Source organism: Mirounga angustirostris, unplaced genomic scaffold (genome assembly GCF_029215605.1).
Source record: "Mirounga angustirostris isolate CCGP_5_RB_7025 unplaced genomic scaffold, mMirAng1.0.hap1 SCAF_17, whole genome shotgun sequence".
Taxonomy (NCBI): Eukaryota; Metazoa; Chordata; class Mammalia; order Carnivora; family Phocidae; genus Mirounga; species Mirounga angustirostris.
This window is the reverse complement of record NW_026991725.1, coordinates 37,330,724-37,358,071: the sequence shown is the minus strand read 5'-3', so window position 1 is coordinate 37,358,071 and position 27,348 is coordinate 37,330,724. Positions and strand designations below refer to the sequence as shown.

The 27,348-nt window shown below is 50.6% G+C and overlaps 2 protein-coding genes across 11 annotated transcripts; one reads left to right on the top strand and one right to left on the bottom strand.

Annotated features, from left to right (window-relative positions):
- Window positions 1–1,914: 1,914 nt before the first annotated feature.
- Window positions 1,915–9,495, top strand: CPSF4L (cleavage and polyadenylation specific factor 4 like). Of its 2 annotated transcripts, XM_045888012.3 has the most exons (5): window positions 1,915–2,230; window positions 2,794–2,844; window positions 4,752–4,907; window positions 7,820–7,915; window positions 8,823–9,495. In XM_045888012.3, the coding sequence occupies exons 1-5, from the start codon at window positions 2,128–2,130 to the stop codon at window positions 8,918–8,920; spliced, it is 504 nt and encodes a 167-aa protein (XP_045743968.2). In that variant the 5' UTR covers window positions 1,915–2,127; the 3' UTR covers window positions 8,921–9,495. The 2 variants fall into 2 exon arrangements, 1 of the variants encoding a protein (XP_045743968.2); XR_010408739.1 differs by lacking the exons at window positions 1,915–2,230; window positions 2,794–2,844; window positions 4,752–4,907; window positions 8,823–9,495 and adding an exon at window positions 7,249–7,455 and having other exon boundaries at window positions 7,820–8,462.
- Window positions 9,496–12,798: 3,303 nt separating this feature from the next.
- On the bottom strand, window positions 12,799–27,341 carry MTNAP1 (mitochondrial nucleoid associated protein 1). Of its 9 annotated transcripts, XR_010408736.1 has the most exons (7): window positions 27,104–27,310; window positions 26,403–26,537; window positions 23,243–24,757; window positions 18,774–18,881; window positions 18,099–18,203; window positions 15,983–16,118; window positions 12,799–14,579 (listed from the first exon to the last, which is right to left on the bottom strand). XR_010408736.1 is itself a non-coding variant. In XM_064583517.1 (6 exons), exons 3-6 carry the CDS (start codon window positions 24,729–24,731, stop codon window positions 16,084–16,086), a joined length of 1,737 nt encoding a protein of 578 aa, XP_064439587.1. In that variant the 5' UTR covers window positions 24,732–24,757; window positions 26,403–26,537; window positions 27,317–27,341; the 3' UTR covers window positions 15,665–16,083. The 9 variants fall into 9 exon arrangements, 6 of the variants coding, with proteins under 6 accessions (XP_064439587.1, XP_064439585.1, XP_064439588.1 ...); XM_064583517.1 differs by lacking the exons at window positions 12,799–14,579; window positions 27,104–27,310 and adding an exon at window positions 27,317–27,341 and having other exon boundaries at window positions 15,665–16,118; XM_064583515.1 differs by lacking the exon at window positions 12,799–14,579 and having other exon boundaries at window positions 15,665–16,118.
- Between the last annotated feature and the right edge of the window lie 7 nt (window positions 27,342–27,348).

Sequence of the window (27,348 nt, the reverse complement as noted above, 5' to 3'; positions counted from 1 at the left end):
CACCCTCTGTCCGGCCAGGCGCTCGGAGGTGCCACAGGGAGTCCAGGTGGTGGGCAGGACCTTGACCTGAAGAGGAGGGGACGCTGGTGGTGGATGGAGGGAGGAGTCTGCACTGGGGTCTCCTCTACTGCTCGGCTCTTGCCAATGAACCCTTTCTGGCCACGGGAGTGCAGGGAAGCATCCCTGGAGATAACTCTGGGGGTCTAATTATTATTTTTATCATCCCTTACATAGCTGCCTGCCCTGCCTTTCCTCCTCCATCTGTTCTCCGGGGTGCTGTATGTGGCTCTCCTAGCCCTTCAGGGGGCACTCCGCTGGCTTCATGAGAGAAAACCAAGCCCTAAGAGATACTGGAGTTTCAAGTCCCTGCCTCTCCAACCTTGTCACCCACATCCCTCTGCTAGAAGGTCTAACCTTGACCTTTGACCACCTTGACCTTGACCACCACCCACCCCCTGCCATGTCACCTCATGCCCTGTGCCTTCCTATGGCTGGCCTCCCTTCTGGAATACTCCTCTGCTGCCCCTCGCTGCCCCTGCTTACCGCCCCCCCACCCCAGCCTTTACCATTTCTCACCCTCTTAGGCCCTCTCATCCCCTTGGACCATCGCATACTCCCCACTTGACTGGGCTGTCCCTGAGGGCAGGAAGACAGTCCTTCGTTTCGGGGGCCCCAGTCCCTAGTACACAGATGCTCTCTGGATGTTTATGGAAGGAAATCATCAAGAGACCCGGATTTGAATTCCCTCCTCCCCACCTTCCCAACTGTGTGCCCTTGGCCTCGCCGAGGCTTGATGTCCTCATTTGCCTCCCTGGCCTGCCGGGTTAGTATGTTGACAGACAAATGTGTTTCTGGGACTCCTAATTGATGCATAGGAATAGGGCATCTACCCCAGGGGCCCTGGTGCCCCAGCCTCCCACTGCCCCCAGCTCAGCATGCTGGAGCTGGGGGGGGAGGCCCAGGCTTCTGGAAACTCTTGGATCCCCTCCCCGCCCCGCCTCGGCTCCAGGTGTCGCTCTCTCTCCAGCTATTTTCTTTTGGGATCCAGAGTTCAAAAGAACAGCCCGAGCAGGAGCCCTGGGAAAACAAAAGCCAGCAGGCTCCTTCTTGCAGGCCAGCTCAGGCCTGCAGAGCGCTGCCCACCTCTCCCTGCTCCATCCGGGAAGGAGGGCATCGGGTCCTGTGGGTTCCAGTGCGAGACTCAGACTCGGAAAACATCAGCTCCAGTGGGAGGGAAGGCCAGTGCAGGGGGTGGGGGCCAGGGGCAGCCTGTCCTAGTTAGAGCCCTAATGCGCTCCTTTGAAAGCACTTTCAGATGTCCCAGGCCCTGGGGGCAGGGGTGGCGTAATAATAATAAAACAACATTTGCATAGAGATTTCATTTACAAAGCACTTTCTCAGGGGTGGGAGGCGCTCGGGTGGCCTGTGGAATCCTGGCGGGGAGGCCGGCCTCTGGTTGCTTCCAACCCCAGCCGAGCTCCCAGCTCGGGGATGTGTGCTTGTGTGTGCGGAAACAAAGCGCTATTCAGCAGACTGTTCCTGATTCCTCTGGATTTCGTCCCTTTTCCCCTCTCCCATGAAGAGCTCACTCAGGGCTTGTCACTCAGGCCAGAAAAGGGGTGTCAGGAGTCCCAGAGGGAGGGGTTGGCTAGGATCTGATTGGAGGGAAGCACCCCTGCCCCGCCCCCCCCCCTTACCCTTTGGCCCCCAAGCTCCTGGGAATGGGAGCTGGTTTATGCAACTCTTCTGACCTGTGGCTTTGTCTTCATGTTGAAAGAATGAGCACAGGTTTGGGAATGTCTGCGCATCTGTTGTGTGTATGTCTGAGGACCCGCAGAGAGATGAGCAGCGTGGGGGCCTTTGCTAATTCTTCCCCAGCAGCGCGCCTTGTGAGCGGGATGTCCTGTACTCCGTGCGGGGGCATGGGGCCCTGGGGCTTCTGCACCTGCATCCGGTGGGTGTGGTGAGACATCTGTGCCTGGAGCGTAGCCCCGATGTCACCTGGCCACTGGCCCCCCCGGGGATGAGGGGCGCGGCATCAGAGCCTGGCCCCTTAAGGGAAGAGCTATATAAGGTCCACCTGCAGGGGCTTGAGCAGGTTTTAGCAGCCCCGGCAGGAGGTGGAAGATGCAAGAGGTCATTGCTGGGCTGGAGCAGCTCACCTTCACCTTCGAGAAGGACGTAGAGATGCCGAAGGGCACTGGCCTCCTGCCTTTCCAGGGCATGGACAGTGAGTGAGGACAGGGTGTCAGCCATCCTTCTGGAGGAACTTGTGCCAGGCCCCCTCTCCCCAGCCTTCTCTGGAGGCTTCTCTGCTCAGCTCCTGAGGGGGCAGCCCCTTCACTGCCGCTCGCCAGGGAGACTGAGGCAGTGGGGCTGGGGCCGGCCACCTGTGATTCCCAGCTTAGTCCCTCCCTTCTTAGGGGCTCAGGCTTCCCCTCTTACATCCTCTCCAGGACTCCAGGAAAATGGGGCTGACTTCCAGGCAGCCCATTTCCCAGACTGGGCAAGCAGAGAGACACAGAAGGTGAATTGTGAGAAGCCAGGAAATTCCACACTGGCCCCCTGAACTCCCTTGTGCCCCTCCATCCCCTCTGTTTCAGAGTTGGGGGGGCTTAGGTGTTGAGGTCTCAGGGCTGGTTCTGGAGGCCAGCATCCAAAAAGCCAGGAACTTGGGGGCCCCCAGGCCCAAGCCTCGGGGAAGTTCGGGGTGGGGGGGCACTTCTTGAGTAGGAAAAGCCCCTCCAGCAGCTGCAGCCTCTGAAGAAGCTACCTTCCTTCTTTCCCTTCTAGAGTTGGGCTCGGCTGTGTGCAGCTTCTTCGCTAAAGGGCTCTGTGACAAAGGTGGGTCAGCAGGAGAACATGGCGGTGGGGGCTGTGTGTGCAGGGGCAGTCTAGACTACGGTGGGTTCTGCTTGGCCTGGACTGGGGTGTCGAATCTGCACCTGGGGAGGGGAGGTTGGAATGGAGTCAAATTTGTCTTGTAAGGAGGCAAAGGGCAGGTGGGTGGGTACATCCCTCAGGAAGCCTTCCCCTCCCCACTAAGGATTTCCCTGGCCCAGCAGCATTGATTAGGGTACCTACGGCTACCTGGAGGGGGACATTCCCTTCTTCCCACCTTACTGGGGTTGTGAGTGTTTTGGGGGTTTCAGCCTGTGTGTTCCCAGGAGGCCCCGGGCTTCTTGAGTTTCCTCCCAGCCAGGAAAGCAGTGCCCTTCTCCCCGCTCCCCTCCCCTTCTCACCCTCTGGATCAATATGGGACCTGGTCAGCTGTTCTCTGTAGTCTTTATGTCCTAAGCTGTGGCCATTTCCGTCTTTGAAATGCTACCAGTGTCATCTGTTTCTCCCCCACCCCAACTTGGATTAAGTGATACCTCCTTCTAAGCCCCTCTCCCCTGGTACAGGAGGCCTGAATCCAACCAGGGTTTTTCTCAACCTTTGGCTCATGAACTACTCACAGCCCCTTCCTGTAGAAATACACAGTTGCCCAAAAAGTCTTGTCCTCAATCTGGGGGTTCCCAGTCCCCCTAGAGATCCAGGTTAAATAACCCTGCTATTGTGAATGAATTTAGGACCAGTTTTTCGGATCTAAGTGATCCTGCTCTTGGGAAGCCAGGAGGCCAGGAGGGGCCCAGGCAGGGAGGGGCTGGGGTGTTATTGCCATGTACCTCGTACCGCATTTGGCGTGTTGGCTCTGGATGACGGGGTGAGAGGGAAACCAGCTCATTGCTCACTCGAGGCTCTATGCAGCCAGGACTGAGATGCGGCCTCGGGTCCTTCCTCCAAAGCAGTGGTTCACAGTGACACCCTCTTGCAAAGAAATACCACTGCTCCTGTGGGAGGTCACGCCCGAGCAAGTCACAGGCCCGGGTGACGGGAGGACTATGTACAAAGAAGCCCTTCACACTTTCCCTCCCCTTCTATCTGAGAGTCCGCCAAGCCTGAGGCTGGTCCTGCTCAGGAATTTAGGAACTGGAGCATCCTTCGTGCAGTTGGCAATACCCCAGTGAGAGGATAACAGAGTTACATAGAACATTTCCACTTCCTTCTAAGTTGTTACAGAGCTGGCTCTTAGGTCAGCACCTTAGGTCTCCAGACTCAAGAAACATAACCTTTGGGGGAGTTTTTGTTTTTTAAGATTTTATTTATTTATTTGACAGAGAGAGAGCATGAGCAGGGGGAGAAGCAGAGGGAGAGGCAGGCTCCCCGCTGAGCAGGGAGCCTGATGCGGGGCTCGATCCCAGGACCCTGGGATCATGACCTGAGCTGAAAGCAGACGCCCAACTGACTGAGCCACCCAGGCGCCCCTGTGGGAGTTTTTAAGACCTGATTTTAACAGGCCCTTCGGGAGCACTGGGTGCCCCAGACCGTGCTGGGTGGGAGCCCCGGGCTGGAACCGTGGCTCTGCTCTCTGGTAGGGGCCCCACCATGAGCCTGGAGGAGAGGGGGCCGTGGAGCCCCCTCCCAGGAGCTTCCCTGACCCCCTGGGGCTCCCCGGGGGTGGAGAAGGGCGACGGCAAGCCAGGCAGAGAGGAGAGTTTGGGCAGAGGCGTGGTCATGCCAACAGCCACCTGTCAGGACTACCGAGCATCCTCCATGTTGCCTCTGGCCCTGCTTCCAGCTCCACCAGGGGTCAGGTGATGGGATCAAGGGAGGGCAGCGGGGGTCTGATCCACAGCCTCTCCTGGGGCGTTCCTTCAGGGCTGAGCTGGGTCCAGGCTGTGGGCAGCTGGGTGCTCTGGTGTTCCCAGGGAAGCTCTGCCCATTCCGGCACAACGGGGGAGGGGGGGGGGGAGCTGATGGTAAGCACTGGCTCTGGGGCCTGTGTAAGAAGAGCGACCAGTGCAGTTTCTGGGACCAGTATGACATCACCAGGATGCCCGAGTGCTACTTCTACTCCAAGTTCGGTAATGCCCCTTCCTGGCTCCAGGCCTTGCCCCGGAGGTTGGCAGTGGGGACTGTGAGAGGGGCCGAGGTCTTGAGAGGGGGGCACTCAAAGGAGGCTGTGCATGCCTCGGGGGGCAGACCAGGCCTCTCTGAGCCTCGGGTGCCCGCTTCTCCAGCCCCCTAGATGCAGGGGAGCTGTACTCTGGGGTCCGTCCCTGTTCACTGCCCCGCAGGTCCCCCCCTACCCGGCCCCCAGGGAAGGGAAGGGTGTGGCTGGAATCAAAGGCTGAATTGTTTCCCTCATCACAGACCCGGACTGACTGTCCGGAAACAAGCCTGGAACGGGCCAACTCTCAGTGCCGGGGTGGGTCAGGGCCAGGGGGCCCCAAACTGGCATTTGGAAGTCACTTTCACGATGCTTGCCCAACACACAGAGCACCCATGCGTGCTACTGACCTGTCTGCTCTCTCCATTGTCTTGCTATTATTAAGTCTTATTTTAAAAGGAAACTTCACATTGCTTCCGTAAGTGGAAAGCTAGCATCTCTGATGGGCAGTGCAAGGTAACTGTAAACACACAGTCGTGAGGTTCAGAGGCCCTAGCCTCTCAAGTTATCTTGTGTGGTCAGGTCTGGACCGTGTTCTCCTGCCCTCTGGCCCCAGGACCTCCTTTTGTCATCCACGGGGCTGCAGGGGGGGAAGACACAGCCACTAGTCACCTCCTTTAAGAATGGTCTGCGAGTGTTTCAGATCTCATAAAATATCTTCCCAATAAAATTCTACAGCTCAGTTCTTTCAGGAGCTGGAAGGAGCCCTAGGGATTATCTAGTCTAGTGCTTTTCAAACTGTGTTCCAGAAGAGTGACCTGGGGGGAGAGAGCTGGCCCAGTCTGCAAGGACCTCTCTGAGACAGCTCCAGGAGTAGCTGTCCTTCATTAGTGCCAATGGTGGGGGGCGGTGGGGGGCAGTCCCGGGTTATGTGGGGAGAAAGCAAAGCATCCTCAAAGAGCTCCTCCCAGGCCAAAGTTTGTGTCCTGCCTGCTCGGAGTTGAGGTTCAGCTGCCCGCTTGTGTTTTTTTTGAAAGGAAAGACAAAGTTTATCTGGATTCCGGCTCCCCTTGGTCACCATCTAAACCTCTTTCATTTAAAAATGCCTCTTATTCATTCCTTCAGTAAAACTTGGTTTGGTTTTCTTTGGGGACTCGGATACTGTGCTGGGGACGGTCACAGGGATAGGACCAGGTTCCCTTCTGCCCTCAAATACCTCTCACTGTGAGGGGCATCCATATAAATCATTGATGGTAGTTTGTAACCTCTGTTTCTGCTCTTGGAGTAAATGAATATCTCTAATATCCTATCAAAGTAATTATCGTTCTTCTTGCAAGTAAGTTGTTTTATTTAGAACATTATGTTGGGGGCGCCTGGGTGCCTCAGTCGTTAAGCGTCTGCCTTCGGCTCAGGTCATGATCCCAGGGTCCTGGGATCGAGTCCCACATCGGGCTCCCTGCTCGGCGGGGAGCCTGCTTCTCCCTCTCCCATTCCCCCTGCTTGTGTTCCTGCTCTTGCTATGTCTCTCTCTGTCAAATAAATAAATAAAATCTTAAAAAAAAAAAAAAAGGAACATTATGTTGGGAGGTGGTGGAGCGCGAAGGGGCAGCTGAAGGGGGCCAGGGGCTTTGGGCCCTGCGGCTGGCTCCGAAACGCGGAGTGGAGGGTGGGGTGCGGTGCCACCTGCTGGCCGTCAGAGGAACGCGGAGACGTGCATCCAGGCCGAGGCAGAAAGGGAGCTTGGCACAGGTGACTTCCCACCGCCTGACCTGTCAAATGCTGACCAGCCCTGGGGTATGTCACTCCATTCCTCAGGAGGCCGGAGCTCAGAGTCAGTGCTCGGCCAAGGGCTGCACACAGACGCCGAGCACGTAAACCCCTCGTCAATGCGAGGAAGCCCGGTGATCGTGGCCGCGGCACTTCCCCTCTCTGAGCCCTGGTGTCCTCGTTCGTGAGATGGGAGGGTTGGAGGGAATAGTGGTTTAAAGCTCTTCAGTATCCGTGCACTGTTCTCCAGGTGAAACCTGCTTTGCAGAAGCACAGTGTAGAAAATAGATCTCTGGAGCAGTTTGAAAGCCAATGGGGTGAACCCCGTGAAGTTCCTTTTGGTTCTGAGAAGCACCAAGTTGTAGATTTTTAAGGAGGATGAGATTGGAGGCATTCACCGCTTCTCTACTCAAGAGGTGAAAAATGAGCCGGATCTTCCCCATGGCTCCTTCAAAGCCCCTGGGCCCCTAAGAGAAAACTAAGGGGGTTCTTACCACAACTCTCACGTGGTCTGTCCAACAGGGCTGGCTCCTTCGAGGGGACCTGAGTCCTGGGCCAACCCACAGACCGATAACAGCGCAGGCGTTGTGAAGCTACAGGTGTCCCTCATGTCGAGTCTGACATCATCCTGGTGCCAACTTGGGAGCACTACTCTGCTCTTCTTGGCATTTCCACCGAAAAGGACTGTGCGTGGTTCTGGAAACATTGTAGATGTCGTCGTGATGAAGAGGAGGGGGCTTTCATCAGCATCCACGGTATGTCTTCTTGGATCGTTCGCTGCCCACTCTGGGTCTCCCCTCCCCGCCTCTCCTCTCGTTCCTTCCTCTCTGGTGGCCTCCAAATGCCTTCAGTTCCGGCCCCTCCTTCTGGATCTCTGGCCCTGCCCCAACTCTTCCAGATGTGTTTATTCCCACCCAAGCCCTGCTTGGCATGTAGCATTGGGGTCCAACCCCCTTAGATTGCAGGAAGGATCCAAAAAACCTTGCTGTCTTGCAAAAGTGGCCAATGACAGACGGCAAGCAAGTGGCTTCTGTGCAAGGGGCAAGGTCAGTCCAGTTTGGGGAGGGCGGAAGTAACAATAAAGATGAGCCTACATTTAAAGAATGCTGGATTTTTCAGGTGATTGCAACAACAAGGAACGTGCCTTTCTCCACATGAAGCCAGCTTTCAAGACCCGAGACTGTCCTTGGTATGACCAAGGTTTCTGCAAGGATGGTGAGGCCCCAATGGAAAGGGAGCACTAGGTGATCAGGATGTGTGTGTGGGGGGGTCCCTGGCAGGGGAAGGAGGCATATTCCTGATGAAGCCCCGTGGGGCCTTCCCAACAGAAGGTCCTTCCATCGTTCTCCCCAGGCCCGCTCTGTGACATTGTTAACATTCAGCCAACAATGCAAGGACTGGCACAGAGCTGGCTTCTTGCAGCAGGCTTACCTGGGTTCCAATCCTGGTGACTTCAAAGTGCATCAACTGTGTGACCTTGAACTAGTTGCTGAACTCATTTCCTCACTTATGAAAAGGGGAAACCCCTCCCTTGTAGGGTTACGGAGTTGGTCAGATCTAGGACCCCATGGGAAGCCCTTGGCATAGGGGCCCACAGGAGACAGTTCATCTACATTCTCTTCTCTATTTCTTTTAACCCCCCCTGCCCCGGGGGTGTGCTGTCACTGAAGCTTGCTCCATCTACCCCACTAAGAAGCAGCTTCCCCCCATCACAGTCCCTCTGCTCTGAGGACTACGTGCTTTGTTTTCCGGCGAATTGCTCTGAGGCCTTGGCAGTGTTGGTTTGGGGGATTTTAGGGGAGAATAAGTAGGTTGTGGGGTTAGCCTTTCCCCAGCTGTACCTTCTGGAGCTAAATAAAGATGGCACATGACTGTCCTCAACCACATCAATTCACCAAGATGCAGTGTGCTGGGACGCTTCCAACCCCATTGTTCGGGACCCACCCCAACATATTCCGAGGTCTCCTTTCCCCTCTCAGTCACGCGGCTAGGAAGCAGGTGCTTTGGGCGGTCTGGAAGGGACAGGGAGATTTATGCACCCTGTGAGGTGGAGAGCCTGTGACTGCCATACCCTTCCGCTGAGCTTTGTCATGTGTGTTTCTGGCTGTTCTTTGCCCAGCAGGTCCCCTCTGTAAGCACTGCCATGTCCATAAGACAATGTGTGTTAACTACTTAGTGGGTTTCTGCCCCGAGGGCCCCCACTGCCAATTTGCACGGTAAGTATGACCCCTGGATCAGCAAATCCCACTTAGTACGGGGTCCGTTCTGTGGCTTCTAGATCTAGATCCTTCCATACCTTCACTGGCCCAAGGTGGGAAATGAAGTGTCTGGTGAGCATCTGCCCAGTGTTTTCCTTGCTAGCTTACCCGGCACACCCACACCCCCTTCCCCCACTTGGTGCTGCACTGAATACCCCAGGCTGATAATGTGTATTCGTGTTGGGCATGGACATACAGCTCTTCACAAACTGTTCTAGAAATGAGTAGAAACCCTTAACACCCACCCCAACCCTCTGCAGTTCTCCCTCATCCCCCTGGCTGGGGTATGGGCTCCTTTCCCACAGGGTTCAGAAATGGGAAATCTGCAGCAGGCTGACACGGAGCATGCTAATGAGCAGGTGACGGGGGTGAGGGTGGGGTGGGGTGGGTGGGGTGGGTGGAGCCAGGCTGTAATCATCTCTCTCTGCTTCCTTCAGTCCCAAGATGAATCTTTTTATTCAACTCGAGCTACACGAAGGTGAGTGCAGGCAGGAAGGGGGCAGGTGTGTCTGGCTCTCTTTACTGCGCATGCTCCCTGGGGAGCTCCCTCCCTCTCTCTCTCTCTCTCTCTGGCACCGCACTATGCCCAGCTGCCCTCTCTCACACAATCTGCTCCAAGTACCCACCCCAGGAAAGGCACACGCCACCACCCAAATCCCCTCCAACCTCTGTAACCTCTGCTTCTTGCAGGACTGCTCAGCTTATCAGCCCCTGAGGCTTTCCTTCTCCTTAGCTGGATAGTGCGTGCGTGCGTGTGATCTTTATGCCCACCATGGGGTTTGAACTCACGACCCCGTGTGTGTGTGTGTGTGTGTGTGTGATCTCTATGCCCAACACTGGGTTTGAACTCACAACCCCGAGATGAAGAGTTGCATGTTCTACCAACTGAGCCCACCAGGTGCCCAACGGGTGAGGTTTTAAAATAAAGAATGAGGGGCCCAGCTCCGTATTTGTGGTCCAAAGGTGTTATTCCGCATCCGGGCCCTCCTGGTTGTGCCCAGTCTCTCTGGGAACATATACCCTTCTTACTGCTATCAAGCACTGAAGAGCACCTCCCCACATCAGGGGTCAGCAAACTACAGCCTGTGGGCCAAATCTGGCCACTGCTGTCTTTGTACAGCCTGGCACCCAAGAACGATTGTTTAAGAAGCTTAGGGAAAAAGGCAAACAAAAGAACATATTGTTAACACGGGAAAATGAGAATGTCCGTTCTGGAAGTTTTACTGGATCGGGGCGAAGCTCACGGCTTCCGCATCCTCCAGAGCCGGTCTCGGGCCTACGCAGCAGGGCTGAGTGGCTGCCACAGAGCCCAGATGGCCTGCAAAGCCAAACATCTTCCTAGCTGGTCTTCCACAGAAAGCCTTTGCTGACCCCTGGCCTGGATGACTCAATGTTGGGCGGCCGGTGGGGTCAGAGAGGCCAGAACAGGCGTGGGAACAGGCCTCTGCTCCGCCGCCGTGCATCAGCGCGCCCACATCCGGCCCCTCCGCAGGAGGGAAGGCCCGCGCCGGCTCGGGAGGCGCCCCCTGCTGCCTCTGAGTGGGATCTCTGCTAGAAGGTGGGAAGCCTCTTCCATGACTCTGGGCCATTCCCAAGCCCATTTTAACTCTCATCTGGAGGCATGTTTTGGCAATGAAAGCTGTCACTAAGGGCATCTCGAAACCAGGTTTCCGCCGAAACACCTGGCCAGAGCCTCTGCCCTTGGTGTAAAGCCACCATGTCTGCAGTTTTCTCCTGACCTTAGCAGCTCGTCAAACGGCCATGGGGTTCAGCACCTCCTGCTTCTGCCTGGGAGCCTCGCAAGCCCCATTCCCCGACCACGGAGTACCTGCTTCTCCACCCTCAGGTGGCCCCAGGAGCCCCTGGTCTCCTATCGTTCGGGGCTCAGGGCACTGGAGCAGGGCCCGGGCTACATGGTGAGTCGCTGCGGACAGACCAGGCCACTGCCCCGCTGAGGGCAGGGGAGGGGGGAGTGGCTGCCGTTGGTCAGGTAAGACCACCACACTGGGGGACAGGGGTACAAATGAGGGGGGTGGGGAGCAGCGGTAACCCCAATGTTTCTAAGTCTCCACGACCTCAACTGACGTACATCTCCGGCCAGACAAGACTTTCTTTCTTTAAAAGCTAGTAAGTTAAACAGCTTTCACCTCCTCCTTTGCTGCCTACGAATTCTGAGTTCATACATGAAGATTCGGGGGGCAGGATTTGGTAAGGAAGGGAACGTAGCACCTTTTCTGGTTTTGTTGTGTTTTTGCTATTTTCTGGCTTATCAGAAAGAAAAACGTAACTTCATGAGATAACGTCTACATTGTCCTGTGCTTCTGACTCCTCTATACTGATAGAGAAGGCTCCATCAGGAGAGGGAAGGGTGCAGAGCTGCCTTTCTCATACGTTTGATTTTGGGGCCTCTGAACATCTGCAGGTCTGCTCTCTGGGACAGAAATCCTGGCTTGAATCTCAAGGTCTTTCAGGCCTGAGATGGAGCTTCATTTAAGAGAGCATCCATCAAACTCCTTAGAATGACAGCTAAACTAGCTCTCAGGATTCCCCAGACAGGTTAGGGTATTCCTCTTGGGATTTGAATTTACAGAAAGTCACACCACTCATCTCTTCCTTTTAGTGTCGAAGCGTGGGCCATTATGCCAGCCAGTGCAGTGAGACGCCCAACAGGTAGGAGTTATCAAAAAAGGAAGCCCTGCTCTGTGGGCTAACCGAAGACCTTCTAGTGAAGACACCCAATGGCCTTTCGGTGGGATCCTCTGGTCCCAGGGCCCAGTGAGCCCTCGTGTCGGCCTCCACGGGGCAGGGGATGCGGGATTAGCAGCCCGCCGCACGCAGGCTTATTTCCTCTCATCCTGTGAGGGAGCGAGCTGCTAAAAACACAACAGGACTGGAGGCAGATGGACTGTGGTAGGACACGGTACCCGTAACATGGGGGAGCAGAATGTGCGTACACCCCAAGGTCAGGTGCGTGGCAAGTGCAGGTGTCGCGCTCTGCGCGGTTAGTGCACGGCCGCCAAAGCCCGGCTGCACGCGGCGGTTCTGTGCGGACCGTCTCACCGTCTGCTCTCAACGATTAAACCCAACAGGTCTCCTTAGCACAGCAGCTGCTTCCCTGTCTGGCCCGTGCCTCATGTGAGGAGCTACGGGGAGGGAGGTGCTACAAACAGGGCTGACCTTGGGGAGGCAAGGGAGTGACGCGGCCCATTTAATGCAGTACTATCTATGCTGATGCCTCAGGCAAAGGCCACTGTGAGTTAGTCCACGGGGAGAGGAGCGGGGAGGCTAAGCCAAGCCTTTCGGGGAAATGGGGAAAACAGAAGGTGTGTGGTAGGACCAGCCTCCCTACGCTCTTTGGCGGATGGAGCCAGCTGCCTGGCCAACCTGGAGCTGGAGGGTAAGCGGCCAGGGCAGCCTGGAAGATGCTGGCCCACCTGGAGCTGGAGGGTAAGGGGCCAGGGCAGCCTGGAAGATGCTGGCCCACCTGGAGCTGGAGGGTAAGCGGCCAGGGCAGCCTGGAAGATGCTGGCCCACCTGGAGCTGGAGGGTAAGGGGCCAGGGCAGCCTGGAAGATGCTGGCCCACCTGGAGCTGGAGGGTAAGCGGCCAGGGCAGCCTGGAAGAATGCTGGCCCACCGGAGCTGGAGGGTAAGGGGCCAGGGCAGCCTGGAAGATGCTGGCCCACCCGAGCTGGAGGGTAAGGGGCCAGGGCAGCCTGGAAGATGCTGGCCCACCTGGAGCTGGAGGGTAAGGGGCCAGGGCAGCCTGGAAGATGCTGGCCCACCCGGAGCTGGAGGGTAAGGGGCCAGGGCAGGCCCACAGCACGGCAGCAGCACTGGGCTGCTGAGACCCACACCACGCAGCCTTGGAGGCAAACCGCCTCACGTCAAGCCTCCACTTCCTCGTGGTGAAAAAGGAGCAGAGCACCCGCCTCACAGAGTGGCCCGAAGGACAGAACGAGAGCACGCAGGTAAAGAACTCGGCACGGCACTTGGCTTTGACGGAGCAGGCACCCGAACGGCAGCCGGACTGCCGTGTGCATTGTGGTGCGGTCTTTCTGCTTGGTTCAAGTTTAGAATCTCAACACGGGATGACGCCACGGAGGTTTCAAAAGAGCTGTTATAATTTAATTCCTGCTTCATGTCAGCCTTTGCTGGAATTTACTGATGCGGGACTTCTTATCTCCCCGAATCTCTGCAAAGTACGTATGATCGTCCCCACCTTATAGTTCAGACCGACCAGAAAGGCTCCAGTAAGTTAGATAACTTGCCCAGGGCCACACCCACCCAACTCAAAGGTGAGGGGCTGGAAGAGGCAGATAGTAAGAGGGGAATTAAAAAAAATATATATATATATATATGTATATATATATAAATGTTGTTGTTCTGAAGAGTGGTGGTGATCCCATGGTGGAGGAGCACAGGGAACAGGGTAATTAGGATAATCTGTAAATCAGGACAAACAAGGACTAAGAACAATGGCAGCAGATAGTTTCTCATAAGGAGTAAAACACCCCTTTGCTAATAGAACAAATGATTATCTTTAATAGGTAAACACTTTAATGTGTATTAGACAAAAGTACTTTCCCCAGTACACTCAGGATTTCAGATATTCTCACTCAGGCTTAAATTCCAGGAGCTAATGCCAGGGTTAACCCACCCTGCAGACCACAAGGGTGCAGCCAGGGCATTGCGGCCTGCCTGCGAGGATTTTCAGCCTTCCAGAATGAGACCCTCCTTGCGAGTCTCCTCAAAGGTGGAGAGGAGCCTGGCTATCACATAACTCTGCTGCTGGATGGACAGGAAGGCGGATGGGGACTGTTTGTATGGATTCTCTGCCCACTGCTGGAAGACGTGTTGGCAAATTCACGCTGCTGAACTGGAAGCAAAACCTAAGCATTGCTGCTCACCCAAGGGGCTTCTGCCAGGACCGCGGAAGGTACAGAGCATCGTTTGGGGAGACAAAATCAAGGAGGCTGTTTTTAACATGGCCCATCAAGTTACGAGCATTCCTGACTTTTTCTTGGCTTTGTGAAGAGAAGAGCAGTTACTCCTGCCTCATATCTACAGGGCGCTGGCTTCAGGAGCTCAGGTTCACTTGTCTACATTTCCAGTTTGGAAAAGAATCTCTAGTCTTGCCGGATGAAGCCTTGCATCCGCCAGATCACATGCATGACTGGGACTGGCTGTGCAAATGAACTTATCTTGTAGGGATATTTGCATGTACAAGTAATAAATGTGTCCTCATAAACCAGAGTTACATTACTCTTGCAAGTGGGAGCTATGAAGTGTATCCCTTGATCATGCGAGTTTGTCTGGACCCGAATCCCGGAAAAGAATCCACAGTTGTCAGCTGACCTCAACGACTCAAGACTATTTGGGACATTATGAAGAAATCCTTAAAAGACTTGATGAAAGGTCTTTAAGCATACTCCTACCCCAGATGGCAGCAGTGAGCGGAAAGGAACTCTCCCTGTCTGGCGGTGGCCGTTACCAAGGAACTCCAGAATCCAGAGACACTGCCCATGGCTTCTGCGAAGTCCCCCGATCATTTAAGAATCCATGCTCAGTATCAAATTCAAAGACCTCAGTTAAGACTCTTCTTTTTCTTCATTCCTGCTACCTGTGAGTTAAGATTCTTGGTATTGATCACGTCAGATTAAAAATCCTCTTTTGAATGCTGGATCCTACCTTTGTCTTAAGCGTGGCAAAACGAAGCAGCTCTCCTTTTAGGGACTGGTGGGATCATTATGCAGTTCACTCTCCTCGTTAAGGAACTTATTTTCAGGGATGTAAAATATTTATTGTGACATATAAATTAAGTGAAACCTTTTCATTGTTCTAGCATTCAAGTGACAAGCGACACGTTTATTTACAGTAGTGGTCAAAGTGTGGAGCAGGCTGTGCTCTGGGAAGGCTATTTACAAAACAGAGAGAGGGCTGACCTGTGCAGAGGGCCACTGTAGCCTGCTGAGCCCGACTTGAGGGGTTTGGGGAAGTGGGCAGGAGGCCATCAATGAGGCCATCATAGACAGCATTGTCCTCTACCTTGGCAGCCTGAGCGTTTCTGACCTAGACTAAGGACCAAGGGGGAAGTGCAGGGAGAATCCCTCCCTAAGTGCCTCTTTTAAAGGGCATTTGCAAAGAATGGGCACAAAGTCCTTTCAAAATGAAAGCTACAGTTTTTGGAATTTCAATGAAGTTCTTAGTAATATTAGACTAAAATAGCCAAATGCAGTACTCTTCCTCAGCCGTAAATTTTTCCTTATGGAGAATTCTAGTATACCTTTCCCCTAACCATGAGCAACTGATGCAGAATTAAATTACTCCCACTGGGGATAATTAGAGAAGGAGAGAGACTGGGGGCTGGGATAGAAAAGGTAGATAAAGCAGAAGATAGAGCCAAAATTCAAGTTTTGAGAAGACAGAAGAGATGTACAAATAAATGCATGCTTGCCTTACAACAGCACACCCGCTTGTTTGTGGTTTTGAAGGAGCTGGGACAAAACAGGGACTGAGCTCATGTATTTGGCGAGGATATCACAAGCAAAGCTAAAATATGTGTGTGTGTGTGTGTATGTGTATATAAAGCAAACAGGTAGATATGAACAGATCTATGATAGATAATCAATCCCTGTGTTGGAAAAGGGACTGGAGCAAAAGTCATCCGCCTGTGCTATCCAGTTACTATCTATCTTTTCTAACGAGCTACTGTCTAGGGGCCAAAGCAGAAGCCATAAAATTAGAAAACAACACTGAATATTTGGATGGGGGAAGAGACACGGAAAACCCACCAGCCAAAAACAGTCCTAACGAAGTAAAAAGAATGTCAGAGTATTTCACAGAAATTCTTAGGAAGGGATGGGGTGGGATTCTGGAAGTTTCTAGGAGGACATGATAAACAGAAACCATTTGTTCACTATTATACTCACTTAAGATGAATAAAAAGTGATTTAAAATTCTGTTTAGTGTGTGATTTCATTTTAACCAACTTAAAACTATATTACGGACTTTTCATAGGCTCACCTGCAACTCTGGATCCATCTTACTTTCTTTTGTTTCTCACGCCTGCCAAGATCTGGTCAGGGACCCCAAAAGGGCCTGATGTAGGCTCATTTTCTGCCACTTCACACATACTCTTCTGGATCAGTAAGCATGTAGCCTGGTATATTGTATGGATGAATAATAAAATGCCAAAGCTTAGAGAATAATTTTAGGGAGAAATATTTAAAAGTGAGATTATTATTTACTGAGAACTAAGAAATAATTATTTAAAAAATTTTAGTGATGACCTTTGTCATCTTCATGCCTCCCTGAAAACCAGCAGCCTTTACGAGCACACAGAAGTCTGTTCAACCACTGTCACTCTTGAGAGCCAGCCAAAGAAATGTCCACCCAGAACTGGACCTGTCCACATTAAAAAAACGGACCTCCTCTGTAACTGTTTTAGATTGCAGTAATTTTATTCTTTTCACTCCCTCTCCCCCAAACCATTTTAAATTGTTAAATCTGCACTGCAGGTGGCCCCAGCATACGCTCTCTGGAGGCTCCAAGCTTCCGTACTCGGTGTCCAGGTCATCACTTACGCCAGCGCTGCAGCTCTTTGGATAAACAGACAGAAGTGTAAGGATCCACGAGGCCACTCCTAAAGACTGTTTCTGTCTCTTGCCTGTGGAGATCATTCCGTTTCCCCTTTGTTTTACAGATTCAGAAATAAAGTCTTAGGGGCAATCAGAAATTTCTGCTTCACTGTCTTCAATTCAAAGATGTGAAAAACAAACCTCAGGTATCAACCAACTGAGCCCTTTCAGACAGGTAAGCCTTTAAGGGGAGGCCTTGTCCCTGGGAAAGAAGTCAGTCAAGGTTTTTAGGAGTCTCCATGTATGCCAGGCTGATCAGAAAGGAACTCCTCTTTCTCATGAACAGACGGGTGGATGGATCACACACCACCTACCAGCTCCCCACCAGCCATGTGTAGGAATTTACCACAGTCCCATTTCTGCTACTTGACCTGTTCTCCCACTTACTAGACACCGAATCAGTCAAAAAATCCAATTAGAGTCAAGTCCTGTGTTGTTTTTTTTTTTTTTTCATTTAAGTAGGCGCCACACCCAATATGGGGCTTGAACTCACGACCCTGGGATCAAGAGTCACATGCTCTACTGACTGAGCCACCCCAAGTCCTGGTATTTTAGAAGTCCTATTAACCATTTGTGAATTACACTGGTATTAATGGTTATCCTGTACTTTTACACCAAAAGTTTTCAGAAAGCGACTGGGCTTTTTTTTTTTAATTTTTCTTGAGATTTCTTTTTTTTTAAAGATTTTATTTATTTGACAGAGAGAGACAGCGAGAGCAGGAACACAAGCAGGGGGGAGTGGGAGAGGGAGAAGCAGGCTTGCCACGGAGCAGGGAGCCTGATGCGGGGCTCGATCCCAGGACCCTGGGATCATGACCTGAGCCGAGGCAGACGCCCAATGACTGAGCCACCCAGGTGCCCCGGGCTTTTTTTTTTTTAATTGTGGAAAAATACTGGGCTTTTTTGATATTCTCCTCTATACAATGTCTTTTAAACATTTTAACTATAAAAACATTTTTATAAAAATGAGAAAAGTCATCTTGGACTAAAAGAGAAATGAACTTCAGATATTTTTCCTCCTGGTAAGACCTGATGCAAGCTCAAACTCCCAACTAGAAGGATGTTTTTGTTTTATGTGGTGAAAGTCACGTTAACTAAGATTTCTGTGACCCTCAGACACATGAATGAGAGCTGTATGGTTTTTCCTCCACTCTTGGGGTATAGAGCTGTTTGGTTTCAATGCTAAAAAGTTCTAAGGCAGGGATTAAGAAGGGTGCTGATCTGGCAGGCAAACGACTTTCAAAGGAGAAAGCACAAGACCACCAGATCATCAGGAAAAACCTCACGTGGAGCACAGGAGCAATTATGTAAATTCTAGTCAAATCTTATAAAGTTCATTATAACCATAATCTGTAATAAAAAACCAAAGGCAGTGGCTCATTCACGAGGGCATGTCAAATAATGCAACACTGTCCTATAGAAAGCAATTCAGAGAGTCCCCTGGAGGTCCCTGTAGTGGGACATGACCTGGGATTTTGGCTAAAAATATCAAAAAGGCTTACTCAGATGCCTGAAACTCCAGCTGCACCACAGGACGAAGTACCCCGTAAAGAGCATGGTGATGCCCCCAACTCCACTCCTCACCGTGGTGCTGCACCTGATCCAGCCTGTTTAAAAAGAAACATGTCTGGTTGCTATGGTGAACTGTAACTAGGGGCCTCGACCTGCCAGTTATGCAAGTTCTCCCAGTTAGCCTGGGTGATGGGCTTGTAATGCACAGAACTGACATACCACCACATAGGTATTTTTTAAACAGATGAAAAGGCTCAAATCCTGAAGACCACAATTTTAATACATTTAGTTATTCTTGTTTGGAGAGTTTAGTCGCAATCTTGAGTGGGGAGATTAAAACAGACTGGTTAACTCGAGGTGTAGAGTTCTCCTGGCTCTGGGACGATCAAGGTGGGCAAGGGAGAGATGAGGGTAGGTGGCAGGGGGGACAGGACAGAAATGAACTCTGTTCCAAAATGGCAGCAGCTGTTCTGCCGGCTTTGGTGCTCTCGATTATGTCAGATTCCAGGGCAAAAACAGACAAAGAGAAGAGAAGGAAGCCTACGCACTGGTCTCTTTCTCTCTTTCCCTTAGCCCTGCTGTAACAGCCATGGCTAAAGTAAGAGAAACTTCTCCAAATGCTTGGAACCAGCAACACAACCCAACAGTCCGTGACTCCAGCTCACCTTTCTGGACAGCTCCCAAGAGCCTCATCAGAGACAAGTTGGAGGTTGTAAGTCTGGTCGGGGGTTCCAAACTCCTGAGAGCAGTCGAGCTTCTTTCCAACAAAGGAACTACGGTTCCAAACAGAAGGCACTGTGATCGTTCATCTAGGTTCAGGCTTTTTCCCGCCACTCCGTGCCTGCGGTTCCCAGGGCCAGGCTGCAGGAAGGGGATCTGGGCTGTGTGGGGCTGCGGTTAGCTAAGTGCCCAAAGTCAAAGCCGGTGATTCCCAGTCAGAAAGAGGTTCCTCAAAAGGCTGAAGGAGCCCCTGGGGATCAGGACCCGGAGATGTTTTTTGATCTGATGAACATACTGTGCAGCTGATCCAGGTGTACATGCTTAATGAAATGACCTGTCTACATTTTCCACCATTTGCTAAACATTTTAGCAGAAGGCAGGACTTTCTACTATCGTAATACCTACTGCTCCTTGTTACTACATGTACTAGAATCGACATGTGTGCCCTATGAGCCCCACTACTACTGACCAGGCAACGTTTCTCATTTATGTTTAACACGTGAATAACGAATGTAGAATCAGAAGGGAGGGTTTAATGCTATCTATTTACAGCTTTCCTGCACCTGTTTTTGTTTAATGATAGGCACGGAATCTCTACTGTTGCTGGTTCTCTGGTCTTGGGTTCAACGGGATAAAGGATAAATGAAGCAAATATTTACGACAGGTTTAGCAGAAGAGTTAAAAGTTGCTATGGACATAAAAATGCTACCCAAATACTCGTTACATTAAGGAACAATGAGAAAAACCACGCTGCCTTCCAAGAAATTACACGGAAGATAATTATTTCACCAAGGTGAAGATTAATCTCTTAAACAAAGCATGACATGATCCATTCTTCTTGGAAAAAAATGGAAAAAGATGGGAAGAGACACTTTCGTGAAAACTCCCAATTATAGAACCACTTCCCCTGCCGTGTCAGGAACGGGGTGTCCCCTCAACTGTTCCTTCTCCAGCCAGCAGCCTCCTTCATTGAGTTCAAACTTTTATGAACATCATCAGTTCTGGCCCTAAGCTTGGGTGTAAAATAGCCTGAAGCCCAGGAGAGGCCAGCTCAGAACCCACAGAAGTTCTGTTAGAGCTTCTCCAGTTCATCCTTCCTGCTACTCAGGGACCCTGGGTTCTGGTCTACATCCCTTTCGGCCTGGCTGTGGGCCCAGGAATGCTAACACCCACTGCCATCTCCTGTCCTTGACCTGCCAGTGTTGACGTCCTTACATCCCATACCTAGTGACAACAGCTCTGCTCACAGAAACGCTGGAACCGTCCCGTCCCTACCTTGGGTACCTCTAATACTTCCTATTACCTCTCTGGCCTGGCTGGAACTCTGGACATGTGACTTGACTCACCCCTCAGGTCTCTCTGGCTGTTGTCACATGTTCTTTTATGTAAAACCTCCCCTTTCACAGCCTCCTCTACTAGCAGACTCATCCTGGCTTGTGCTACTCCTGTTCTGCCCTGATCCTGCCCCACATGTGCCGTCTCAAGCATCTCACCAGGATAGTTTATTTCTGGAAATGCTATTTGATGAGAGAATGGCCTTTAAAAACCCATGATGCAGGGCGCCAGAGTAGCGTAGCCAGTTAAGTGTCAGAGTCTTGGTTTTGGCTCAGGTTGTGATCTGAGGGTTGTGGGATTAAGTTCTGCATGGGGCTCCGCACTCAGTGCAGAGTCTGCTTAAGACTCTCTCTCTCTCCCTGCCCCTCCCACTTGTGCTCTAAGATAAAAAAAAATCTTAAAAAAACAAAAAAAACCAAAACATCCAAACCCATGACCTTGTAAGGTTTCATTTTTTTTTTTTAAGATTTTATTTATTCATTAGACAGAGAGAGAGCACAAGCAGGGAGAGGGAGAAGGAGAGGCAGGCTCCCCGCGGAGCAAGGAGCCCGATGCAGGGCTTGATCCCAGGACCCCGGGATCATGACCTGAGCTGAAGGCAGATGCTTAACTGACTGAGTCACCCAGGCGCCCCAAGTTTCCTCATTTTACCTTCTGCTATCCCCACCAGCCAAATTTTGCTTTCTGTAGTTCAATGAACTGTTTTTTCAAACCTCTCCCTCCCTTCCCCCATTTGCCAATACCCCCAATCCCCTATGTTGGGTCTGCGTCTCCTCGCTCCAGTGGCCTCCCCAATACCAGTGGTACTCTAAAACTTGGCTGCTCTGCACAAACACTTAAGACATGTTTGCAAACAAGACTGTTAGACCCTACTTCGGGACCAGTCTCTGGGGATGAGGTCCAGGAATCTTTAATCCTATGTGAAACTGTCAGTTGTCCAGATTTGGGACCCAAAGACCTAGATCTCTTCAACTCGAGTCCTGAAAGCCTAGGCACCTGAATTCAGCCAAGGCTCGGCCAAGCATCCCCAGCTAAGCGCGTGCAAGGCTTTCCTTTGAACAAAAGCCAATTTCTATTGCTGAGGACTCTTAAGACACTTGTATTTGCTGAGTCTCCAGGGAGTTAAATCCTGAACTTCTAAAATCTATTTTTGCTAATGCTGGGAGAACTGCTTTTTTTGGGTAGTAAGTCTGTGAAAATCCTTATTAAACCTCACAAGACGGCTCCTAATGCCGCCGAGTTCCATAAGCCTAATTCTCGTTCCCAACTTACTGAAACCCAACTCTGTGGTGTCCTCAGAACTATCAGTCTGCCAAACTAATCAGAGTACTGCAGACTGCAACCAATAAAAGAGAACAGAAGAGCTCTGAGCCTGGGGTGCCTGGGTAGCTCAGTTGGTTAAGCGTCCGAATCGATTTCAGCTCAGGCTCCGCACTCAGCGTGGAGCCTGCTTAAGGTTCTCTCTTTGACCACCACTAACTGTATTAACATGGGCACATCACTTAACATGTCTGGGGCTCAGATTCCTCACGTATAAAGGAAGGTGGGGCATTGACTTCAGTGACAGTCACCTGAGTTGTCATCAAGGTTGAATGAGGTAATAATGCCACATACCTAGCTGTGTCTGGTACAGTCATCACCTGACCAATGTTAGTCCCCTCCCCTTCTCTGAAATGACAAGTGCCTATATCAGAGACATTCCTCAGCACTATTAAAGACAGTACAGGAAATACAGAAGTCCCACTTGCCAGAGATTTGCCACGGGCCACTGTAAACCACAGAGAAGTGGAGATCTGACAACCACCTATGTTTCTAGTTAAGGCGCACTTTCTGCAATACGGTTTAGTGGAAAGCGCGAAATGTGGTCTGAAGAGACTGCGTTCTACCTGCTGCTCTACCACCTACTGGCAACATGACCTTGAACCAATCACTTATCCTCTCTGCCTGTTTCATCACCTGCCAAACAGAGAAATCGCTGCCCACTTCTCAGTGTGGTGAGGCTGAAATAAGAAAACGGATGGAAGCACTCTGAAAACAAAGCAACACAGATGTTAACAGTAATTCTGTCAACATGGAGAAGGGGCTTGGGGACCCAACTCTGAACTTGAGACAGACTACAACTCTGTAAAGAGGGCCTAGAGGTTAGGTCTGTTTGTAGGAAAACCGGTAACCACTAAAGCAGTCGAAGATGTAGCTTCAGCTAGCAACACTCTTCACTTACTACACTTCTGTTTTGAAATCTTTAGAAAGAAATAATTACCGTACCAAAAAAAAAAAAAAATGCTTTTCAGACCAGAAGACCTGGGATTTAGTGAATATGTAATAATTTATAAAATATACCAGAGAAGGAAAATATGTCCCTTTTAAGAAGAGAGGTTACAACTTTTTCAGGGGCAAAGCTATTCAGAGTTGCTACAGGTCTCCTGTCGAAGCTAAAAGCACTAGTAAATAATATACACACATGAAATCTGAATGCTTCATTAAACCAACTGTGCTTCTAGAAACCTGAAAAAAAGAGAAAAATCTAAAGCTTCCTGGTGAAGAAAATGAAGAAACTTTATGTACTGTAACTAGAGGTAGTCCAACAACTGAAGGTCAGGTCGTGCAGGAAAAAGGATTTCCTGAAATGCCAGGAACTTCCCAGCTCTTGTGGGGCCACTTAAACCATTCCAGGCACTGGCAAGGAGCCTCCGGACGGCTTCTGAGGAGACAGCCTCACAGTCTGTCTCTGTCCACGATTTCTTACTAGATCTCTTAAGACAGCTTGAACACCTGCCCAACATCTACTGGCCATGCCTCCTCCTGCTGCGGAAACGCAAGTGATCAATGTCACCGGCTGACCTGGCCTAGTCCGACCTTCAACTCTGCTTGGAGGGGAAGAGAGAATGATCAACACCACTGGTACTAATTCTGGAGCAAGAATTAATGTTTTCAGAATAATTTTAAGTCTGGTATACTGGAGTGCCTAGGTAAAAATAAGCTGAATGAGCAAAAATAGGAGTAGTCTGAGCCTTATTAATTCAAAAGTCACAGAGCTATATGGATGGGCTGGATGGCCCATGAAAATGAGCATGTTTACCTTTTGAGAGTCTCTCCCCCTGGGGACTGGTGAGCTGAGGCTTTTGGGCCATTGCATTCCAATATTGGGGCTTCCCTGGCAATACTCCTAGTCCAAGATAACCAGGATAGAGCTCTGGAAACCACTCCAGCCCCAGGGAGCTTGAAAGGGTCTTCCTATCAGCAATGCCAATCGGACTGAAGGGGCTGTAAGAGGCGTGAGGCAGGACTGAATGTAAGGTTTGCTGGCACCCAGGGTGTGACACTTGGGGCCCACAGCCAAATTTGTACTGCAGAGAGGCTCCTTCACCACTCTCTGTTAACACCTTCACAACAGGGACTCGGTTAGGACTGCAGGCTTCTGCTTTCTCTTCTTGAAAAAATCTGACAGCCAGAGAGGCAAGGCTTTGATTATATGACTGTGACACAGAAAGCAGCTCACTGCAGGTTGTCTCTCTTGGAGTGAACAAATTTAAACTGGGACCTTCATCTGGACCTTTCTTCTCTGTGGCTGAATCATCACTACTGATGTTCTTTGCATCACCGTTCACAGAAGCCCATTCCTGGATTGCTTTTACAGATACGCTTTTCTCTGCATTTCCTCTGCTCCCATGTGCCTCTGTTCCAAGGTTCAGTCCTTTTCCTTGGTTCTCCCTGACTGGGATATCTCCTACTGGGCTAACTTTAAAATTTAAAAATTGTGACTCCGTGTTCTTTTCTTGAGTCTCAGAGTCTCTAACATCAGAAGAGACTTCTGAGAGGTGGTCCCTGGCCTTGGACTGTCTCTCATTGCTTGACAATGTTTGTACTCTTTCAACCCCATAATTGAGATTCATGGGAGAACTGTGATAATCACCAATAGGCTTATCTGATAAATTTACTAGAAGCTTCTGTCTTGGGTGATCAATTTTGTCCAATCTTAAATCAGTAGAAGTGGTCCGAATATCACTGGGTAAAGCTGAAGAATATTTTCTATCTTGATTTGATAAAAAAGGTTCTACTGGGCCAAGAGGTAAAGATGTTTCAGTTTCTGGAAGGTTACTTCTACTTTCCCCTGATGGAGGCAAATATTTGGCAAGTTCTTTTTTAGGAGTGGTGTCCTCTGACGCATAAAACTGAGCCTCTGTTTCTCCCTGGAAAGTAATCTTTGGTTCGGTATTTTTCAACTTTTTGATGGAGCACTGAACTTGATTCTGGATGTCTTTATCTGCCTTTGTATTACTTGCTCTTTCCAAACCAAAAGCCAATAGTGGAAAAGACTTTGTTGTCCATTCTGGTTTGTCTTTTACCAAGTTGGTATTTCTCTTCTTACTCTCCGTCTCCAACTTTCTCTCTTTAGTGTTATTTAAGTCTGTGATGGGCCCTTTCATTTTTTTAGCGTGTGGGCGTGTAGCTGGCTTGGACTGACAAGCTTTCTGATCAGCCGGTACAGTTGGTCCTATCATCTTACAGTATGGTAAGTGGGATTTTAATCGTTTAAATGGCTTTTTACAGTAAGGACACACTTCCATCCTGGGTGAGTATCACTCTCCTATTCCTGAAAAAGGTAAATGGGAGATTATGAGGGGCACATAGTTGGTAGAGTAATTACTAACATTTCATTTACATGTGTACCTTTCATTTGGAAGAACCTAGGTTGAAAGAAGTTTTAAGAACTGTGTTTTGACTTTTTCTTACAGAGGTAGAAAATAAGAAGACATGGTTTTAGGATAAATATCCCTGGCTTCACTTCTGTTTACATTTCTTAAAGTCTTCCAAGAATCAACTGTTAGCAAAAAAACAACCAAAGGGATTTTCAACATCCCTAACTAGTAGATGAGGAAAGCCAAAAGACTTAAATCTAACAAGTTAATGGTTAAATTAATGGAAGAAAAAGTTGTACAAAATACCAGTAAGGGGGCGCCTGGGGGCTTAGTCGTTAAGCATCTGCCTTCAGCTCAGGTCATGATCCCAGGGTCCTGGGATTGAGCCCTGAATGGGGCTCCCTGCTCAGTGGGGAGTCTGCTTCTCCCTCTGGCCCTCCCCCTCCCTCCCCCTGCTCGTGCTCTCGCTCTTCAAATAAATAAAACTTCGGTATACCAGTCAGATTAAAATGTTTGCTGTTTAAGGTTACAGCAAGTCAACTGGTTATTACAGGAGAATAAAGAAATTGTTAAAACCCCTTAAACACATCATTTAAGGAAAAAATGGTAAAGAGTAAAAACTCAGGCCAGGATCTGAAGGCTGTTGCTTAGAGTCATGGTTTTCAAAGTTGTATATGGAAGATCCACTTCGGTGCAAGACCTTCCATCATTTCAGCATGAGAAATGAAGCTCTAACACCATATTAGTAATATGTGTATACACATATACGTGTATATGTAAAAGTGTTTATGATGTACAAATGATACATACGTGTAGGGGACAGAGTCCCCAATTTTTGACTTAAGGAGTAAGTACAATGGACTATGAGCAAATTCATTGTTTGAAATCTTTGTGATATTCATACCATGTAAAAACATGAAAAAATAATACCATGTATCATTTGTACCTCTTTGAGCACTGAGCCTGACATAGGATAGTTGAATGAATTCCTTTTCTAGACATAAATATGCAAATGCTATCATCACAGATGACTAACTGTGAATGTCTTCTGACTACTGAATAGGTCAAAAAATGAGACTAAAGCCATTTACAAAATAAATACATAGAATCCTGGCCAATCCATTTAGGATCCTATATGAGCTCAGGCAAAACGAAGCTGTTTCTGGCCAAAGAACTTTAATTATTCTTACTTTGGAGGTACCCCCTTGACAATATAATCAAAGTTATGGGCCGCTGACTTACAAAAATACAACTGAAGCCAGTCCACGGGCCTTGTACTAATAACTTTAGAGGGGGCTAGAGACCTCTTAGACATATCTGCCTCTACATTCAGGATCCTATATAAGCTCAGGCAAAACAAAGCTGTTCCTGGCTAAAGAACTTTAATTATTCTTACTTTGGAGGTACCCCCTTGACAATGTAATCAAAGTTATGGGCCGCTGACTTACAAAAATACCCACAACTGAAGGCAGTCCACGGGCCTAGTACTAATAACTTTAGAAGGGGCCAGGGACCTCTTAGACATGTCTGCCTCTACATTACTCCACCACACTTAATCCTACTGGAAAGATCCTGTACCCTCACGTGGTAACGTCTTACCGTGGGTGACGGACTACTTTCTTACTGGAGCTTCTCCACCAGAATGCTAATTTTGTGGTTGTTTCTCTTGGATCTCCACGCCTCACGATCGCAGTTTCCGAGTCCGGCAGAACAAACTCGATTTTAACTGTCAGCCTGCGCGAGACGCAATCAGAAAAGTAACTCGACAGCACACCCAGTGAATGGATGTGGCGCGGCACTGAACCAAGAACAAGCTAACTGGGTTATCGGCAGGACAGGTCCCCCTCGGCGCTCCGGAAAGCGAACAGTTAAGACCGCGCCCGCCTTTCGGGCGCAGAGCCCGTGGGACTCCTGCCAAACGCCTCCCCTCCCCCCACCCCGCCGCGGACTCCCCAACCCCTACCCCCCCACAGCCGCGATACCTGGCCCGCCCTCCTCCCGGCTCCCCCGCTTTTTCCGGAAGCGGAGCAGCTGCTTCCCGCTGAGTGGGCGGGGACCGCGGGGCAGCTTGAGGCTCCGAACTCTCCTCCCCTGCAGCCCCAGCCGGAGGCGCCGGAACCGCACAGACGCCGAAGGGGGCTCGTCCTGCCGCCCCGGGAAGCAACCCCCGCCCCCCCCGGCTGGCCCGCCATCCAATTGACTCTCTCTCATCCGGGGAAGACTCTCCCATCGCCGACCCAGGGCGTGGGCCAGAGGACACAGCACCACCAGCCGCGACTAGCCCAGAGCAGCATCCTCACCTCCCTAGGCGCGGAAGTTCCGGAAGCCCCCGCGACAAGCCCCCCAGCGCAGCCCTCGAGCCTCTTCCCAACTCCCCGGCGGCACGCGCTGCAGGCCGTCTGCGCCACTGCCTGATGCTTCTCAGCTGTGTTTTTAAAAAAACTGTACCGCACAGAGGCCTAACTCAAATACTTGTATCGTATTATGATGACATAATTTAAGTTAATTTAAACCTGGCTTGAATTTTATGCCGTCCCCGCTCGGC